The 20,000-nt window shown below is 39.5% G+C and overlaps 2 protein-coding genes across 2 annotated transcripts in view; both read right to left on the minus strand.

Annotated features, from left to right (window-relative positions):
• The window catches only part of LOC137984987 (short transient receptor potential channel 4-like), a 35,079-nt gene extending 20,662 nt beyond the window's left edge, over window positions 1-14,417 (minus strand). Inside the window, exons 1-5 of the mRNA XM_068832366.1 lie at window positions 13,252-14,417; window positions 7,751-8,048; window positions 5,925-6,429; window positions 5,081-5,276; window positions 1,934-2,092 (exon numbers count right to left, since the gene is read on the minus strand). Coding sequence (XP_068688467.1) covers window positions 1,934-2,092; window positions 5,081-5,276; window positions 5,925-6,429; window positions 7,751-8,048; window positions 13,252-14,265 — 2,172 coding nt within the window. The 5' untranslated portion in view covers window positions 14,266-14,417. The remainder of the gene's footprint in view (window positions 1-1,933; window positions 2,093-5,080; window positions 5,277-5,924; window positions 6,430-7,750; window positions 8,049-13,251) is intronic.
• Window positions 14,418-14,752: 335 nt separating this feature from the next.
• LOC137984980 (short transient receptor potential channel 4-like) overlaps window positions 14,753-20,000 on the minus strand; it is a 32,087-nt gene continuing 26,839 nt past the window's right edge. The window contains exon 8 of the mRNA XM_068832353.1: window positions 14,753-16,968. Coding sequence (XP_068688454.1) covers window positions 16,879-16,968 — 90 coding nt within the window. The 3' untranslated portion in view covers window positions 14,753-16,878. The remainder of the gene's footprint in view (window positions 16,969-20,000) is intronic.

Below are 20,000 nucleotides of genomic sequence, written 5' to 3' on the forward strand. Positions count from 1 at the left end.
CAATCAACTTACCGATCGTTTCTTTGACGCCAACACCTAACCGTGAATTCAGATTTACCAGTACACCCGTATAGTTGATAGCAAAGAAGACGTCTAATTTTTAATTTTTAATTTTTAACCTTAAATTGTCTTGAATTATGAAAATACATTCTTCATTGTCTTTGTCTATTTTCAGCCTTATTAATTTATTTGATGTACTCTATCCACTTTCTACTTTGAGGTGCTAGGTTTCTACCCCATATGAACCATTTGAGCGTTAGCCCTATTAATGGAAATGGGCCCACACAACGACAGATAAACTATGACCAGGGTGGCAGTTGAACCCACGGGTTAGATCACCGCTCCCCTACCGACTGAGCTACACGGTCAGACAGGAGCAGGACGTGGGAACCGGCGATGTTAAAGTCACTGCGGCAATGAATATGTACAAGTAGAAGGAAGGATTACGTTTTTGCAAACGTTGGCCTTCAAGCACTTATATTTGAACAGACTTAACTTATTAGAGTATAATGTGAAGTTCTAGGTTTCTACCCCATATGAAGCATGTGAGCGTTAGCCCTACTAATGGAAATGGGCCCACACAAGGACCGAAAAATTCTGACCAGGGTTGGAATTGAACTCACCCATTTCCATAAGTAGGGCTATCGCGCGGAGCACCATGATAGTTAAGAAAATATGGTTATCCGTCGATGCAAGAAATTTTGGTTTTATAGCCATGACGTCATCGACCGTCCGTACGTACGTACGTGCACCTCCTCATGTATGCCAATATGACCAGTGTCATGCTAGTTTACAGCATACATCTTTGATATTGGACATCCATGTTTTGATCAATTGACAGATGTCAAAACAAGGTATCCGCTGACCAGTATCACGTGACCATATCGATGGCTTAAGCCTAGAGCTCACCGAGGTCAGCTGTTTTTTTTTTTTTAAGTTGGCGGCTGACCAGGTACTGGTTTTCAATTGGATTGCAGGCTCAACCCAGGTTAACTCACCGAAACATAAGGCTTCATTTTTCGCCCGCTTTCTGTGGCTCGACGCGGCTATACGGCCATACTACGTCAACTATAGTTCTTACACAGTCAACGCTTTTCGTGTTCAGTGTTCTGTTTGGAAAATGTTTTGTTTTTGCAGTTTTTGCTGGTTTCAATCCAATTTACGCTGCTACACAGTTATTCAAGTCAAGCATCGGAGGGATATAAACTAAAGCTGAGTGTTTATTTTTAATTTGCTTAGAGCTGCTTTTTCTCTGTATTGCAATTTTTGGCATATCTTTAGAAGCTCTGATAAGGTTACATGATGCCTGGACTGGAAGACCTATGACTAGAACAGAATGACTAGAATTTCACTCGAAAAACCGGTATCGTACTCATGGCAATATCGGTTTTTGGCGTATAATGCAATGCAATAGTTCAATAGTTCACTTCAATAGTTAGGCAATGAATTTTTCTACAGAAGGAAGCAAAGAAAATGATTTAATTATTAAAGCAGCAACCGAAAACATCAAAACGCGGACAATTCGAAACCTTTTATTTTCACTAATCCTACAGGCAATAAGAATAAATGACAAGGGAGCTCGGCTTTTAGGCTTAGTTAAATCTATATATTACAGTTAAACTGCGGAATAGACATGAAATGAGACTTGAAAAGAACATCCCAGTGAGTTAAACCACAACTTAAGCAAATACAAGGGCAAAGGAAGCCTCCAAAAAAAATTCAGGCTTAAACGTGATCCATGAGCGTGCGATTACGCTGCACTTGCTCCACCAGCTGAGCTATCAATCCAGCTGGGTGCTGGTTAATGGCGAGCTACCTCAAGTTGTCTCCCGTTAGACAGATGTTGTGTATTCAGCATGTTCGATGCATGCAAAATGATTGGCCCTTATCATCGGCCAGGAGCATACACTTGCACTTACTACCTTACACTTACTTTGTTAATGCACCTGCATCGTTTCGCAAGCCACTGTATACAGGATGCAGCTTTGTCCACGGGAATGAGGTTAAATGGAGGCGGCAAAGGACTGACCTCACTAACATAATACATCCAGATGCGGGTTCTTGAAAACTTCCAATTCATGTCTTTTTCTTCCTGAAAGAAGGAAAATTGTCAAAGGGTTAGCTGTGCTAAGTGATCATGAAACAAAAGAGAGGCACTAAGAGCCAACCATGGTGATGGGTGCAATGATCATGAGCCGGAGACCATGAATAGGAAGAATTTGCCTACGTTTTACAAAGCACAATCCTCTACCATCATTATAGTGGTTTGGTTTCTCCTTCTCTGTGCCTTTTGCCGTCTTCAAGGCGATACAAAATCCTCCTATTGCTGTAATGGACATTTAAAGACTTTCGTTCATTATGCAGTAAAGACGGCTACGACAAAGGGAACAGACACCACAAAAATGGGAAAAATTTCAGTGCTGCACTTGCGGCACGTATTGTGGTACATTTCTTTGTCGAACTATGCAAAACAACAGCAACAACTAAATTGAAGCACACAACAGTAAATGGTTTGTTCTCTACCTTTGCCTCAAAGCTCTTTTACTCTTTAAGCTCAATTTAATCAAAGGATATTTCTTTCATACTGTTAGTTGGGAACGAGATGGAAGAATCGCGAAATGCTCAAAATAGCGTGCAGTCGTATTTTGGAATGAGGTATTCGTTGCCGCCGTACTGGTGATCTTCTTCTCTTCCTTTAGGGGTCGCCACACCGAATCTTCTGCCTCCATCAAACCTTATCTTTTGCATCCTTTCGTCTCGCACCAACCAAATTCATATCCTCTTTCACCACATCCATAAATCTCCTCTTTATCTTCGTCTAGGTCTCTTGCCTGGAAGTTCGAGTCTTCTACCGACATATTCGCTAACCCTCCTCTGTACATGCCCAAACCATTTCAATCTGGCCTCTCTGGTTTTGTTTCCAAAACATTTAACATGCGCTGACCCTCTGATGTACTCATTCCTGATCCTATCCATCCTTGTCACTCCCAAAGAGAAACATAGCACTCTTTTGTGGCATGAAACCATACTGCTGCTCACAAAGGCTCATTTTTGCCCTTAGCCTGGCTTCAACTACACTTTCCCATAACTTCATTGTATGGCTCATCAACTTTAATAGACCATATTCATACATGGCGGCCAGTAAATTAATATTATTTTGTCTTGATGCTAATGAGACCAACAAGCGTCACTCTAAAGCAACATATCTTTTGTATTTTGGACATGAGAACGAGGATATTTGGCCTTATTAGCACAAGGACGAAGTAATAATTTATTGGCCGCCATTTAGAAACACGGTCTATTCCCACAACCCTAGGCCTTTATCTCAAAAATCGGTACCAGCACACTTATCCATTACTCGACATCCTTTCACTTCATAAGTGAATGTTGAATGACCTAGTCAAAATGCCACCGTATCTCTCCTAGACACTTCCATACCTCCACAGGTATATCGTCAAGACCAGCTGCCTTTCCACTCTTCATCCTCTTCAACCCCTTCCTCAACTAAGCCTTACTAATCTTTGCTATGTCTTGATCCACAGCAGTCACCTCTTCTACTCTTTGTTACCTTTAATTTTCCTCATTCATCAACTCTTCAAAGTACTCTTTCCATCTTCCCATCACACTTCTAGCACCTGTCAATACACTTCCATCTCTATCTGTAAACGCCCTTACCTGCTGCACATCCTCCTCATCTGTATCTCTCTGTATTTCTTCTTTTTCTTTAATCTGTATAGATCAGTCTCTCCCTCATTACTGTCCAACCTAGGGCCTGTCTCAATGTCTCCCTAAAAACCACACAACAGTCTTCTTTCTTCAGCTTCCACCACTTAGTTCTCTGCTCTGCCTTTGTCCACTTCATTTTCCTCACCACCAGAGTCATCCTACACACCATCATCCTATGCTGTCTGGCTACACTCTAACCTAACACTATTTTGCAATCACTGATCTCCTTCATGTTAAATCGTCTACACAAGATGTACAAGTACAAGGAAGGATTACGTTTTTGCAAACGTTGGCCGTGTAGCACTTATATTTGAAGAGACTTCACTGATTCGAGTGTAATGTGAAGCGCTAGGTTTCTACCCCATATGAACGATGCGAGCGTTAGCCCTACTAATGAAAATGGGCTCTCACAAGGACAGAGCTAAACTCTGACCACCCTGGTCAGAGTTCTTCCTCATCGCCTCTGTTGCCTGCTCCAACATATTTGTTAAAACCCCCATCAATCCCCATTCTCTCACTTTTGGGAAATCTGCATCACTTCATCTAACTCACTTCAGAATTTTCCCTCAGATTCTTCTTACTCAAGTCCTAACTTCAGGGCATAACCACAAACATCATTGAAAAACACACCTTCAATTTCTAACTTCAGACTCATCACTCTATCTGAGACTCTTTTTTACCTTCAGAACATTCCACAAAATTTCCACCTTCAAGATAACTCCTACCCCATTTTTCTAGCCATCCATACCATGATAAAACAGGTTGAACCCTGCTCCTAAGCGCGTAGCTTGCTACCTTTACACCTGGTCTCCTGAACACACAGTATCTCACCTTCCTCCTCTGCATCGTTTCAACCAACTCCCTAACGTTTCCTGCCCTAGTTTAAATAATGAAAGTCCCTACACTTAATCCTCGTCTCTTGCTTTACGTCTGTTCTCTCTGCCTGCGTGCACGCCTTCCTCTTTTCCTTCTTCGACTAACAGTAACACAATTTCCGCCAGCACCCTGTAAGTCAACTGCACCGATGTTGCGTCGTTGTTAAGCCGTGACTTCGACCGATCCGGTTTGGGGTTCGTTCTTGTGATCCGCAGATCTAATTTAAAAAAACGTTTTAGGTCGGATTCCTGACACAACGCTTTACATTTATCCGAGCTTGAGACTGGTATAAGAAGGGCACCACTGGCTTGCGCCCCCTTAAGGCTGCAGTGATAGTTGCCAAAAAATCCTTATTAATTTTTTTCTTCTAAAAGTGAGAAAAGTCAGAGCGAGATTGGAGACTGAGTGTCTAAAGTTCTGACCTTGGAAAATCAGTTAAACAGCCGATCCGGTTAAGTAATCTTTGCTTTAAACTCACCGCAACTTTTTGGTACGAGTTATTGAGCATAGCAATCAACAAGTTTAGGGCAACCAGCACGGAAGCAAGGCTATATCCGGCAAAAACAATCATTCCTGTGACTTCAGTGATCTCCGCGTTTTTGTTGGTTTCGAAATCTTCAAAGGTTACATGCCCAAACAGTGCCCAAAACAATGTGGATAGCGTGCCTCCAAATCTATGAAGGCAAAGGAAAAAGTGAATGGCGTTAAGGAAACTTTATCTTCTTCCTTTAAAACAAAAGTCCATCGAAAAACAAAACTAATGGAGGATTTCCTCGTCCCTTATTGGTTATAAGGATGTCAATTTGCTACTTTTTGTTGTCCGAACAAACGGCTATCTTAAGTATGGATTACAAATCTGACTAACGAAAGAAATAGGTGTTTTTGAAAACTCATGTCTTTCGTACTGGATTACCGTGGCTTGTGTTTTTGGACCAATTTTTATACAGCAAACGCTTGTGAACAAAGAAGAACTTGGTTGCGATCTGTTTCTTTGGGAACTCGCGTAGAATGGTAGGTATGTAGCTTGTCGATGAGGTTGTAAATACATCGACCAATTCATCGTTAATTTAATGCTCTCTTCTTCTTTTGAAAACACCCAAAACACCTTGATAAGGTCTGATCAGGTGTGTCCGCGACAATTAAGGAAGTTATGGGGGTCCGTTAACGGATCAAAGTCACCGCTAATAGACCCCCTCCTCATCGTTTGCTTGCTATGATAGAACACACGTGACTATATCATACCCGTATGTCTTTCCTGGAGACTAGGTTAAATGATGATGACGATAAAGACGATGAACATATATTTTTGGTTCATCACTTACTTTTGATAGCTGTGACTTTCGGTGCCGTTTTTAAATCCTGTCAGGTGGTTTGAGGTCTGTACATCCTGCGAGTAAAGTTTCCTCATGGCAAGAGCGAACGCAAAAACATTGAGGCCAAAAAGTGCAAAAAACCTTAAAATATCCTTGACCATCATCATTAGCGATAAATGAAGAGGTCCTAAGACAGAATTCACTTGAAAGAAATGTGAAGCTTCAAAGAATGTAAGCACCAAAGCCAGTGCGTAGAAACTGTTGGATAATAAGAGACAGTACGGACCGAGTGAAGGGTTACCCAGTTGATCGCGTACATTAACCCATTCTCTGGAATCGGAGACTGCCAATGCAAAGCCCACGAGCCAAAGGCCAGAGGCGAGGATATAGGATGCAATCATGGGTATTATTGCCAGGTGCCACCACTCTCCCAGGTATCTGTCGACGCCTTGGTGTTTAACGTTTTTGATCTCCTGAACAGTAATTCCAAACACCCAAATTCCGATCAAAACAGCTGCAATAAGTAAATGGGACAAAAATAATCAAAAAGAGATGTTAAATTCAGAAAGAAAGTACAATGACCAAGCGCCAACACCAGCAGCGACAATTTCTCTGGTCCCGGAAGCAAAGAACCGCTTAGATTGCTAACTGGAAAAATGGAATCATTTGCATAGCATGAGGTTTTTTCATTATCCGTTACTCTCCGTAAACACAATTATGGAAATGAGTGACGCCAGTCCAGGGTTCGTGATATTTCAGGGTTAAATTTTGCCTGAACAAGTTTAATCGCCCAGGAGATTTCATCCTTTCAGTAGCAGCTTATTCGCGATCCATAATCAAACGAAATATCATTCCTAGACAGGTGTACCTTATTACTGGCGTCTCAAGGAAGTTGATTTTAAATCATTCCATCACTGTTTGAAATAAGTTTAATTTAACAATCTAGGAAAAACGTAAGTGTGCATGATTTCATACGACAACAATATAGTGAAGTAACGCGAAAAGAAACTGCTTCCTACTGAAATTGCTACCTTTAATTAAGAGCTTGCCCTGGCGTTTTAGCTCTTATCGAATTCTTTTTCCAATTTGAGTGTAGGTTTCTAATGGGATGTTTTAGCACTACTACACTTGTTGATCAATCTCACGGAACAAGCCCTTAAGCCAATCAGCGGAAATGAGAGCAAAAACATTTGTTCCTGCGTTTTCAAGCGTTCATCACATTCTGCAATTAAGATTTGTTTAGTTTTCTATCCGGAATCACGACTGACGTAAAAAATACTTTGGTTTAAGTTTTCAAATATGATTAGGAATGCACATGGTTAGATGTACGCCGATTTTGATAAGCGCCACGAAATGTCCTTTTGCTCGTCTTTCCTACTACATCATCACACATCACTCGCATTTAGAATACAGACAAGTAACGTCACAAATCGACGCAAAGACATCTAGGAAAACTTCCTACTAAACTACGCAACCGCTGTAATGATGATGATGTAACCGCTGAAAATTTAAAAGCCTCTGACATATGGTTCCCCATAAGAATTTAAGAATTTCAGACTTTTAGTTTTCACCTCGATTTAATACATTTTGAAGTGAATAGTGTGTTGAAATTTGTATATATGTGAGATGTCAATTTAAAAAAGTTGTTCTCATAAAACTTTTTCAAGTGTCCTAGAGATCTAAACTCTGCTCCTCGAACAAAAATTAGACTTGATGGAAAACTTCTTGTTGATTATCAAAATTCGGCGCGCATCTAACGGTGTGCATTCTTGTACAGAAGACTAAGTTAGTTAAGCGCCACTCATGGCTAGAGAAAACTACTCAAGTCGACATACATAGAGGCGATATCCGAAGAAACGAATCGAATTTATCCTGGAAAGCAGACATCGTAACCAAAGCCAGAAACCACATGGTAGAAGAGACATGACTCAAGAGTTTGTACAGTGGCATCTCAAGCTTCTTTGTCACTCGATTGGAAGGAGTTAGTATGAATCCCAGCATGAACAGCGGCATCAGTAGAGAATACAGCAACGCAAGGAAAAATCTCTTGAGGGAAGAGAAATGATTCCATTGATGTGTGCCCCTGTACACAACTGAGTTTAACATGACTTGGCTGTATGGATGAGCTATGAACTGGAAAAAACAATGTCAATAAAAATAGTAAGTGTTAACAAAAATGATGACAACTAAATTGAAAGAGTCGACTTAGATATTTGCGCCCTTTGGTCCCCGTGACTTTGGCAGATCACGCCATATTCCCACGATCGAAGCGTTTCTATTCCTAGCTAGTACCATGGCTTTCTTTGTTGGATAGTCATGAGAATGTGGTGTTATTTCAAGATCACACCTTTTAAGCACGCCTTTAAATTTTCCTTTTATCATCATCGCGTCATGACTACTATGTTGGTTCTGTGTGATATTTGTATTTTAGCGGACATATGCTAAATTTTAATCTTGTATGGTAGGATATTTATCTGGATTTTTCACTTTTAATTGAAATTTATATATAATATTTATCTATTCTATTTTATTACGATGTCTGGGGGAGGATTCGCTTCCTCCCCGTTGGCAGCTAATTGCATTTCTTCAATTGCATTTGTTCATTATACAAATAAAGTTGTTATAATAATAATAATAATCATAATAATAATAAACAATAATAATAATAATAATAATAATAAAACAACTTTATTTATTTCACTTACATTAAAATAAATAGAAATGATTGATAATAAAAAAATTCAAAATTCTATAAAATTACGAATTCCATGATGCAGAGATATTAAAATCATACAATCGAATTATACTAATGACGGCTAAACCAGTGTCCATAAAACGCCCCGAGTATAAAAACATATAGACCGTGTATCTCAAATATCCGCACTAGCTACATTTATTTTACAGTCTAATGATTGCTCTATCTTGCTACGAAACGGCGTTCGCGAACCTCTAACGCATGCATGTACCGATCTTAAGAGTTCAAACGAAATCTGTGTCCTGAACTAAGTGATTACAATATGATAAGGCTCGGTATCTTTCTGGGCTATCTTGTCTGCGAGATGCTTTAAGAACCGCTGACACTCGTTTCCTATTCCGCCATTGGTTCCAAATACTAAAGGCGTAAACGAACCCATTTCTACATCTAACACCCTCTGCTGGTACTTGCGTTTCTTCTCTTCTTCTTGCTCCTTGAACACTTCCGATGTTGGCTTGCTCTGGTAACACTTGGAGTTGACGTGGGTAACTCTTACATCAAAAAATGCCGTAACTCCTCTTGCCCAGAACCTTCCCGCTTTGATGTCCAACCTTGCCTCAGAACTTGTAACAGCGCTCCTCAAATGAAATCGCTCGTTGTCCAGAGGTTGAAGGCGCGGTTCGATTTCGACATTATTGCAGATCTTGTCGATGAATGTCATTAACAAGTTCCGTACACCATCATGTCTTTGCGCTACAAACCCCCCTTTTTACAAGAAAGGGCGTGGCCAACGGTGAATTTATCCCCACATACGCAATGACTTGGTAGATCGACTAAGGGCAGGTCGTAACGCAAGCGTAGCGAGTCTCTGAACTCTTGCTTGTTCAGGGCTAAACCCTGGTCTGCGAGGGACATCGCATTCAGCCAAGAACTTGCGCCCTTGTCGACTCTCGATTGGTTGACCAGTCGCAGCAGGTCTGGGGAGAGGCTTGAATCGATGCTATCCATTTTCTCTTTGGCCCTTGCTCTCTTAAGTGATTGTTGATGCCTCTTTAGCTCCTCCATAGATCTTTCTCTAATAATAATAATAATAATAATAATAATAATAATAATAATAATAATAATAATAATAATAATAATAATAATAATAATAATAATAATAATGATAATAATGGACTTCCCCTCTCTCCATTCCAAGAAAGATAAAGGTCAGTAACACATTTGCATACCCGGTACTGCAGTATTATATGGGGTCATGCGAATGGGTGATTGAAGATCTACAAGAACTAGACGGAAAAACCCGAGCAGTAATAGCACAGAACAAGGGCAAGAACAACTAAGGTCTACGAGTCAAACCCAATGTAAAACTGATCAACATATTTGGGAGGTCCCGGCCTGAAGGAGGTACAATATACGGCTACAAAAAAACAAGACAGCGCATTACATTACAACAAGCTGAAACCCTTATAAAGAAATTTAAGAACCTTTCAAGACGCTTAAGAAGATAAAAAAGAGAAGATCAGTAATTAGAGATTTGAAAACTTACGCTCAAGACCTGAACTTAGACACTACATTCAAGAAAGAGCTCAAATGCACTACAGTAAAAATGGGCGAGAGAGAAATTGTCTTAGCAATCAGCACCACGAAGTGCATCCAGCAGCTACTCAAAGAGGCAACAGGTAAAAAGTACCAACTACGTCACCCAACGTTGGAAAGATAACGACATCTCTAAGCACATCTTCGACGCAACCAGAAAGTGAAAAAATATACCTGATGTTGTACTGATTATACACACTAGCATCCTACAACAACTGGTCCCTAAAAAAGTATACAAAGAAACAACAACAGCGGGGATTAGATCTAACTTGCACGTTGTGCCGCAATACAGAAGAAACCATCCCAAACAATCGAGACATGATAAAATGTTAAGACCAATATACCACTTCCTATTATCATTATAAAACATGGAAAACGATGACTCCAAAGCTTATAACCAAGCAATCCCCAAAAGAAGTATTGAAAATGACCAAGCTTAAATACTTTGGGATACAGCCAACTACCTATAAATAAAGCACTGGAGAATTGAGTAAATAAACCAGATATAACCATAATCATACTTGTGGAAGGAACTATGTGCAACGTAGGACAAACCAACGACAGGAATGAGTATAAGAAGAGAAAGTACCTGTACCTATGACTAGGTCCACGTATGCTCTATCCTGAATACGAAATCAGCAAATCAATATGGTGTTTAACTTCCTGAGAGATTTCAACAGCATCCTAGAGAAAGAACCTTCTGACCAAGCCTACAAGAACGAAACTCTCAAACTCCCAACCAACTACCAACTATCATGCAGCAAGGGAGAAGAGTGCACGAGATACCATAACAGGCTGGCAGAGCTAGTCGCAGCGAAGAAAGGAGAGGACTATGCCACCACTGTCTCTTGGATAGGTTCTAAAGTCTCCTTTGCCATCCTTAGCTCGGCTCTACGCTGTCTTACAGGATCAAGAACAGCTAAAAGAACTATTAGTAGTAGTGTTCAAAAAGTGGACTTTGAATTACATAGATGCCTTTCCAAAATCTAGGTCCTATGATTTTTATATATACATTTTTATATAATATAGCTTTTTTGTGGTTTATTGAATCGTTTTTAGTTTATTTTTTATTTTATTTTTATTTTTTTATCAGAACACTATTTATTGTAAAATTTAAATAATTGAATGTAATAATTATGTAAATATTCAGTTTCTTTTAGCGTTCTTAATCTTGTAAGTAATTATTGTGAAGTTGTAATAAATTATTCTTCATCATTAAAAAAAATATTATTATTATTATTATTATTATTATTATTGTTATTATTATTGCTTTTACCGCTCTGGTAACGCGTTTAAGTGTGCGGTGATTTAAAAAAAATCTTAACTTGTGTCCAGTTCCGCAGTTCAGTCAGGTATACATGTTGTCGGTGAAAGCCGGTCTCAGGTTGAATCAGTCTTTACCTAGGGTAAAATGGTGATCCTCATTTTACCAAGGCTACCTAGTGCTATCAACCCCACCTCCCCCTTCCCCCTCCCCCCCCCCCCCACCCCTGCCCAAAAAAAGGTTTAAAAACACATCTTAATGTTTCGTATCATCTTCTCGGTTTCTGTATTCATAGAGTTATCCATTCAGTCTCAACATTACAACACAGTAAGGGAACAAACAACGGTACGCACATGCTCTTACCGGTAATTAGAATCGAACTCGGATCCTCCAGATCTATAGTCTCTGTGTGTCTTCACTATCACTACACTACAACGACGAACATGCTCAACCCAACACACAGTTCATCAGTTACTTAATATAATAATAAGTCAATTGATAGCCATGTATAATAACCAAAACTAATCCTAACCTGACCCAAATTTTTCTCTAGGCTTAATTTAGGTTTCAAACGAATTTTCCTCAGTACATCTGAGTGCGTATTCAACCTAGGCAATATGAGGATCACAAATTTAACCTAGGTAAAAACGGATTCAACCTGAGAACGGATTTCCCAGGCAACATATATTCTCTTCAAGTCACTAATTATATGATAGTCTCTGCAGTGCTAACAAAAAGTTATCAACTGAAAAGGTACAGTTGAAAGGGCTATGTCATGATATACTGAACAATGCTTGATATTTTCTAAATGAATGGAGACTCTAGTTAGTTCGTTGACTTGAAACTACGTTGCATGTTATGCACTGCAACTAAATGATTACGTTCGAGGAGAACGCATTCTAATCGTGTCAGTTGCGCGGGATGTTCCACGGGTATCGATCGTGTACCCTAGGATTTCAGTGTTTGGACGCCATCTTGTTCTAGGGCAAATAACTTCGATCTCACGTGATGTGTTACGACAGCTGGCTAGGCTTTTGTACATTATGGTCTTACTTTGCCACAAAGTAAGACCATAAAATGATAAGCCTTCGTTTCTCCCCAAAAAGTCTCTAAGATGCTCAGTTAATGCTCATTATACATAGGCTGATCTAAGGCTGTTTTTAAAATTTGAATTCTTTTAATTTCAACATTTTAACACAAATAAAGATTCAGCCGTTCACAAAAACGTATATGAACAACACAAATGTAGTATAACAAGTTAATAATATATGGCATTTGATATTTAAGTGACGGAAAGTTAGCCTTTGTTGTTGTACTGCAATATAAGTGATGCTTCAATGTAATCTTCCAGGGATTGTTCTAGTCGATTTTGTCGCAAATAATATTTTTACTTTCATTTTCTCTGAAACAAACTTTTTTGGGGGAAAATGACACTAAAATGCTTGAATAATGCTTAATGCTTTAGCCTCACTAAAATTCTCTAAAAAATACCAGCATAATGTACAAAAACCTAGTTACGGCTTGCCGAAGGGAAGTCAACAGAGCCCTGTTAAACGGAATTAATACCTGGATGGGTAAATGTCTCGTCGATGACGAAACAGGAATCGAACGCACTTGATCTAATCCTTCATTACTGCTAGTTATATGACAATTAATTTCTAAAAAGAAAGATACTCACTAGCCTGAAAACACGCTTGATTAATCATTTAATGGAACAACTTTAAAACCGAAGCTCATCAGTTGTTAGTTTATGTAATATAGCGAGTATTGTTTTTACTTACTTTCCTGTTTCGATATTTTATGGCCAGGTTAAGAACCAATATTCTCTGTTCTTTGTCCTTCAGGAAAACGTCCTCTTTCATCTTATCCAGTTCCGGCATGTCCATAACGGCGGCTATTTCCTCAAGATTTCTGCACTCATCTAGCAACTGAATAGCAAAATTCTCGCTCTGATCTGAAAGCTCTATATAATCATCTCGAAATTCTCCTTCTTTTTTAGAAAGGTCCTTTAGCTTCTTCTTTAGGGCAATCGAACGGAATAAAGGATCGTTGTTAAAATGCTGATTGCTCTTTTTTCCTAACTCCTCTTGTTCTCCGGTTTCGTGAAGAAACGAATGTGCTATATACAGTGGGTTGGCTAGGGCGCGATGCGTGTTCAGTTTTACAAGTGATTCTCTGAGTCTCATCATTGTCTCTTTCTCATTTCGATCGTCAAAATCCTCAGCTTTGCGTAATTGCGGATCTTCCACCTTAAAACCTTTACTGATAAGAAATTCAACAATTTCGGAGTTTCCGATCAGCACAGCCAACACAAGTGGTGTCAAGAATTCGTCAAAACTACCCGAAATACCTTTAATCGTGGATGCTGTAGCCCTTTCGAGGGTTTTAGGTGCCGTTTCTCTTGGTATATTGGGGTCGTTGGCCACTAAGACCCTCACGCATTGCAAAGAGTTGTTCCGCACTGCTTGAAACAAAGCCGAACCAATTTCGGCTTTATTACTCAACAATATTTGCATCATTTCGATAGCTTCTTCCTCTACGGCTATTTGCAGGGCTGTTTCACCATTATAATTTTTGCAGTTGACGTCTACATGTTTGGCATAGATCAGTTCCTTAACGATTTCTTTTTTACCGCCGCGAACTGCTTCGAAAAATGCCATCTCGTCCACACTCAAGGAACAAGCCGACTCTTCATTGTCGTCGATCATCTCGGGAGCTGAATCTGTGCCGTTAACTGTAACTTTTTCTAGATGAGCCTCAACGGCATACGAAGCATTGATCTGGTGCGACATCATGCCAAAAGATCCACTAGCAACTTTACTGAGAAACTCGTTGGCGCATCGATATCGCTAAGCAGACGAACCTTCGCACTCTTAAATAACGATTGCTTCTTTCTAGTTGTGAAACAGTTTGTATAGACACAACTTTTCCTGTGTACCGTAGCGACAATACTTCTATGTGATTATTCAATTTTAATTATGACATAGCCACTGAAGTGAAACAGATTGTAAGCAAGGAATGACCAAATGCATTATAAAAAGAATTAAAAATCTGTTGTCACTGACTAAAAAAAGTTAACCTTCTTCAGCATAAAATGGCTTATGAATTTAAATGAGTGTTTAGTTAAAAAGAACCGCGGAAACGTCATTTGGGATTACCAAGGGCCAAGTGACGTTTCTGCGGCTCTAATTTACATTCGTAAGCCATTTTATGCTGAAGAAGGTTATAGTATTTTCACCGAAACCTTCATAAAAAGTTTTTAAGTCACTGACAACAAATTTTAAATTGTTTTTATTATCATGCCTGACTACACCTATGGTATTTTAAAATGCATATTTTGTAAGGAAAATGTTTATTGTTTCACAAACTTTCCTACTTCCTTGTTTGAGGTAATAAACGCGAATTAACGCTAGTCAAGAAAGAACTGTTCCAAGTAGACTCTTGTTAAACCCTTGGGCTGCCTTTATGATAGAGAGTTGGGGTTTTTAATTACAACTGAGATGAATATCTAAACATAGTTAACTATTAACTATGGTCTAAATGACTGGCGTGTTATAAGCATTGATCAGTTTCAAATAACGCTGATAACAGTTTCTAGCCCAGGCAACTATTTGGAAAACCCTGATTTACAGTGCGATATATAGTAAGTCCATATGAGCCCTCATTAATAAAGAACGCTCAGCATTCGATAATTTTATAAGTACCTATGCTATTGAAACAGTTAAAAAATTAACTGACTTGATTGATAGCTTGCGTCATGAGTCGAGTGGTGACTTACACGCAAGAGGGTCCAATTTGCGTCATTTGAAAGACGACTGTATTGCCATTAATTTAGAAAATTCAAAACCCTGCTACCACGCACTGCTTGCGAATGAGTAAGGACCGGAACTTTCAGATTTGTTTCTGAAAAAATGCACGGCTCTGGAGTCTCGTAAAGATAGCAAAATGTCCTCTTTCTGCAAAAGGCGAATGATAGGTATAATTTCTGAAACGAGCAATATTTTCTGTTTTTAATTGTTGGTTGGTTTTATAAGTGTAAGATGGAAGTATTACCAAGGCAAAGGAAAATTGATAAATGGAACAAAGCGGAAACGAACGACGAAATTTCCGGTTTATGTCAGTTATATTAATTGACCTCGTAAGAGGAAACATTGTGGTTCTTCACTGTGGCAGTGTGTTTTTACATCATTGGTAAGGATTTCAAGGCTTCCTGTCGATTTTAATTTCCACTAAACAAGGTTAAAATAAAGCAACGTGTACTCTCTAGCTCCTTAGCTTTTGTGTTTCAATAGCATGCCAAAACGTCATCTTGATTGTTGCCTAGTCAATCATCCTAAGTGTTTTGATTTTCGCACTTAAGAATCCTTCTTTCAACCTATGAGAAATTAAAGTTATTTACCCATCAGTAAAGAGAAGGATATGAAACGAAAGGATCAATCTCGGATGATGCTCTTCATTATGTTCTTGAGTGAATGGAATTCATCTTATCCAGTACTAACGCTGACGATCCCAAGAAACCAACCAAGAGAAAAAACAGAAGCATTAATATTGTGATAAATTTCCACCACTGGTACAAATGAAAACTCTTTTACTTTTTCAAAAATGAGACTAATTGCCTACAGTACTGTCAAAATATCTAAAAAAAAAATGTAAAAAAAAGGCGTCTCATTTTTAATCCGTTTTGCAGTGCCTTTTTTCGCGTCAAACAGTCAGCACAATTTGCTCAAAGTTGACAACATTTTAAGGAGGCTCGAAAGGGTTTCCCCACAAGTAACAAAATGAGGGTAAATGGTAGAATACAACCCTGTAGATCCCTTCAGTGGGGAAACGTTTTGATGTTTGAGTAATACTATTGTCAAGTAATTGTAAATTTTTTTTGTTCCTTTTTTGCACTCTAGACTCTAGGGCCCTGCTGTTCAAACTCTAATCTCAGATAAAAAATATACCAAGGAGTTTTCTCCTCTACTAATATTGGGCAAAACTTTACAATAGAAGAAGTCAATCTTGAAATCAAAAATAAGCAAAAGAAACTTTCGCCAAAAAGATGAAAGCATGAAACAAAAGTTTACGCTAATCCTGGATTAAGTTAACCGCCCTCCGAACAACCGGGCCCAGAGGTTTCCTCTTTTGTGTATGTCTTACGAGAAGATCATGCGCCACTGCGAGTCGCGAATACCAGGTTTCCCTTTTCAGCAAGCATACTTTAAAAGATTCAACCTTCAAACCAAGTGAGCATGCCCAACATGGACTCGTTATTAAAGGTTGGTAATGATGCGGTTTGGAAGTGACAAACTTTGACGGCTCCAAACAATTGGTAGACCGCACATAGTACTTCATGTAACAGTCAGGCGCTCCATCCCCGTCTTAAAGCCATGACTAGTCAGTGAAATGACCTTTATATCGTTCGTTTAAATAATACTGTTCCTTGAATGAGGAGTGGAGATTGAAGTGTTTCCACTTGACCAGGCTGCAGCCTTCACTGTGGCTCCTCCCTCTTTCTGAAAAAAGACAGGGAAAAGAAGTACATAACACCGACTTCTCGAAAACTTTGAACTTGGTGCTGTATCATAAGAAACTAGAAAGATAGTGTTCTCTCACAAACAAATTAGGGAATTAATTTCTGAGAAATAATGACAAGTATTATTATATCTCTCAGATAGTACGCGCGCTGTGATTGGCTAAATTAACGGGTCGTATTCTACAGTACGGCCGCTGAACGCTCCGCTAAATGTGAAATTTCGATAAAAAATTATCTAGCAAGTTTTTCATGTCGTTTCTGTTACATGAACAAGTAAAACTGTTTGAATCTTGCAAGCAACTATTTCAACAACCAAGAAAAGTTCGTTTTGCGGATTTTTACCCGGCAATCTTTGTGGCAGTTGAACCTTTCCGCTTGACTTCAACTAGTTTCCTTTTCCGCGGGGCTGATTACCACAGAGATATAATAAACATCTCACTAACCTCGTTTTCTTGGTCCGTACCATAAATTAAGGACCCTCGTTTTTCTCGTTAGATTTATGGCCCGCGCGCAAAAATCTGAGGGGAAAAACGCTGGCAGTAATTTACAGTATGACCCTCGAAATCTGTTAGAAATTGCGTTCTTGTTATGTCGAAAGCAAAAATTATTGACCTCAGGCTCGGTGAATATCGGTGAATAAAAACCGAGACGAAAATAAAAACCTCGACCTCGTCTCAGTTTTTATTCACAGATGTTTACCGAGCCTGAGGTGAATAATTGTTGAGTTCGACATAAGGAGAACACGATCTTGGGTATCCTGTGGGTAGGGTGAGCTTCAGCAAATGTTCGTTTTTTCGTTCGTCTGCTTTTTCAGTGCCATCTTGAACTACGTCATACGTGCATTAATACTTCATATGCACAAATGGCGATCATGCATCTCATATGATGGCTTGTTCCTATAGGATCGTTTCTTTCCCAACCCTTCACCTTTGCTTGCAAAGCGACTATCGAACGCACTTCAATAATCCGAGATTAGTATAGCTACATAGGTGATTATTTGAAAAATATGCATTTTCTTTAAAACAATTAGTTTCTTCGTCTGTCATCTCGACAAAACAGCTTGCAGCCATTTTGAAAAAAAAAACCGCTTAGGTGATTATCGGGCAATAATCACCTCAAGTGAAACCAATCAGCGCAGAGAATTTTCAATAATCACCAGCTAGTATGTAAATATCCTAATTATGATTGTCACTATTATTATCATTGCATTGCAAATGACGTGCTGACTGCCCTAACTATATTCTCGATCTCACAAACACGCAATCCCCGGCGCGCTTCAGGCAGTATCATAAACCTACAGTAACACCACCTAAGCAGTGTTGGAAGGCTTTTTAGGCTTCATTAGCATTGCATATCCATAAAACTTCCTTCGACACCAAAGACATGTTTGGGAGCTCTTTCAGAAACGAGAGAAAAAACAGTTCTTCGTTATAGTTGCTGTCGTTGAACACAAACTCGGCAAATTATCTTTCTGCGTACGAAGGGTATGGTAATGATGAACAAAGGTTTGTGAGTCTAACTTAGTTAGGGAAATATCACAGAAATATATGCATTTTGAACTGCGGGTCATAGCAGCTTAAAACGTTTTATGGGATCGAGCCTAAATATTTTGCGGACTATTAATAACTCGCTCGTCAACCTTTTACAAGAATCGATGTAAAAAATGTAAAAAAAATGTTCAAAAAAATTACATCTACATCTACATCTACATGTTCCAAGCACTCGGCAAAGTCCCTTTTTGAATTGTGGCTGTTTTTGCTTAGGTGGCCTCATACACCACAAGCCTTTTTAGAGACATCACCGCCAAGCCGGCCACTTCTGCTGGAGAGAACAGGGCAGCCACAACACCAGGGACTTTATTCCCTACTCTTCTCGAATAGTTCTTAGGTTCTTTAACGTCCCACAGGGAACTTACGAAGATAGAAGATATTTGTGAGACGGGACCTACGGTTTACAGTCCTTATCCGAGAAGACTTGAAAGGCGGCACTTTCTTCTCAGTTATTTTAAGATCCTGAGTGTTGATCCGGCCGGGATTCGAACCCGCGACCTCCTGCGTGACAGCCCGACGCTCAACCAACTGAGCCACCGGTGCGCACCGGGACAGTTAGATGTAAATGTAAATGTAAATGCTTTGTTTATAGTGGAAGTGCACTTAGCTATCAAGCTAGTATACAGGCACTCCACTGTTAACAAGGTGAAAGTAACAATTCAAACTTAACAGAAACGTTATTAAAAACCCCAACTGGCGGGAGGCAACCAGTTGGCAATTCACAAAGCGTGGTGGAGTTGAATCCGGGACAACCGAAAACAAATCCAAGCCAGAGGTTAAACGGGATTTGAACCCGGAGCAGCCGCATGCAAACCCAACGCTCTAACCACTGGACCACACTGCCTGCCACAATGTGCAGAAATGCCTAAAGATGATTTACAAATGATAATACAGTTGCGATTTCGTTGGGATTAGGGACTTTAAGATAGTACTCGACGGTAGACTGGGACGGTTAAATGAGTGTTATGTCACGCAAAATCCCCGTGACATTTGACCGTCGTGCTTCTAGGACGGTATGTTTTCCCGGAGTTTTTCGTCGTGGAAACTACGGTGAAAACGGTAAGAATGCATCCATACTTATTCGCACTATTTTAGTCTTTTCCTTTATTATGCATTGAAAACTGATCACCCAATGGGTTAAATGTGCATTTGATTGTGTTTGTCTTGATTTATCCATCGCTGAAATGAAAAAATCTAGCGAAAATTCTGAGTTCATTCATAGACACCACAGGACATCACTCGGCCACATGGCGGCTCAAACCAGAATTTGCTTGTTCTCAATGTAGCGTTATCCATAGTCCGCCATGACACAGGAGGAAAACAGAAAAGAACGGTAAAAGAGATAATTGTAGCCGCATTTTTTGTTTATGAACCAATTCCCCTTGGCGGTCTGAAACGATTTTGATTAACCCTTTCACTCCTGTGGGGTTCCCCATTGACGAGTAAAATCGTCTGGCGTTAG

The sequence above is a fragment of the Montipora foliosa genome, chromosome 2 (assembly GCF_036669935.1).
Source record: "Montipora foliosa isolate CH-2021 chromosome 2, ASM3666993v2, whole genome shotgun sequence".
NCBI lineage: Eukaryota > Metazoa > Cnidaria > Anthozoa > Scleractinia > Acroporidae > Montipora > Montipora foliosa.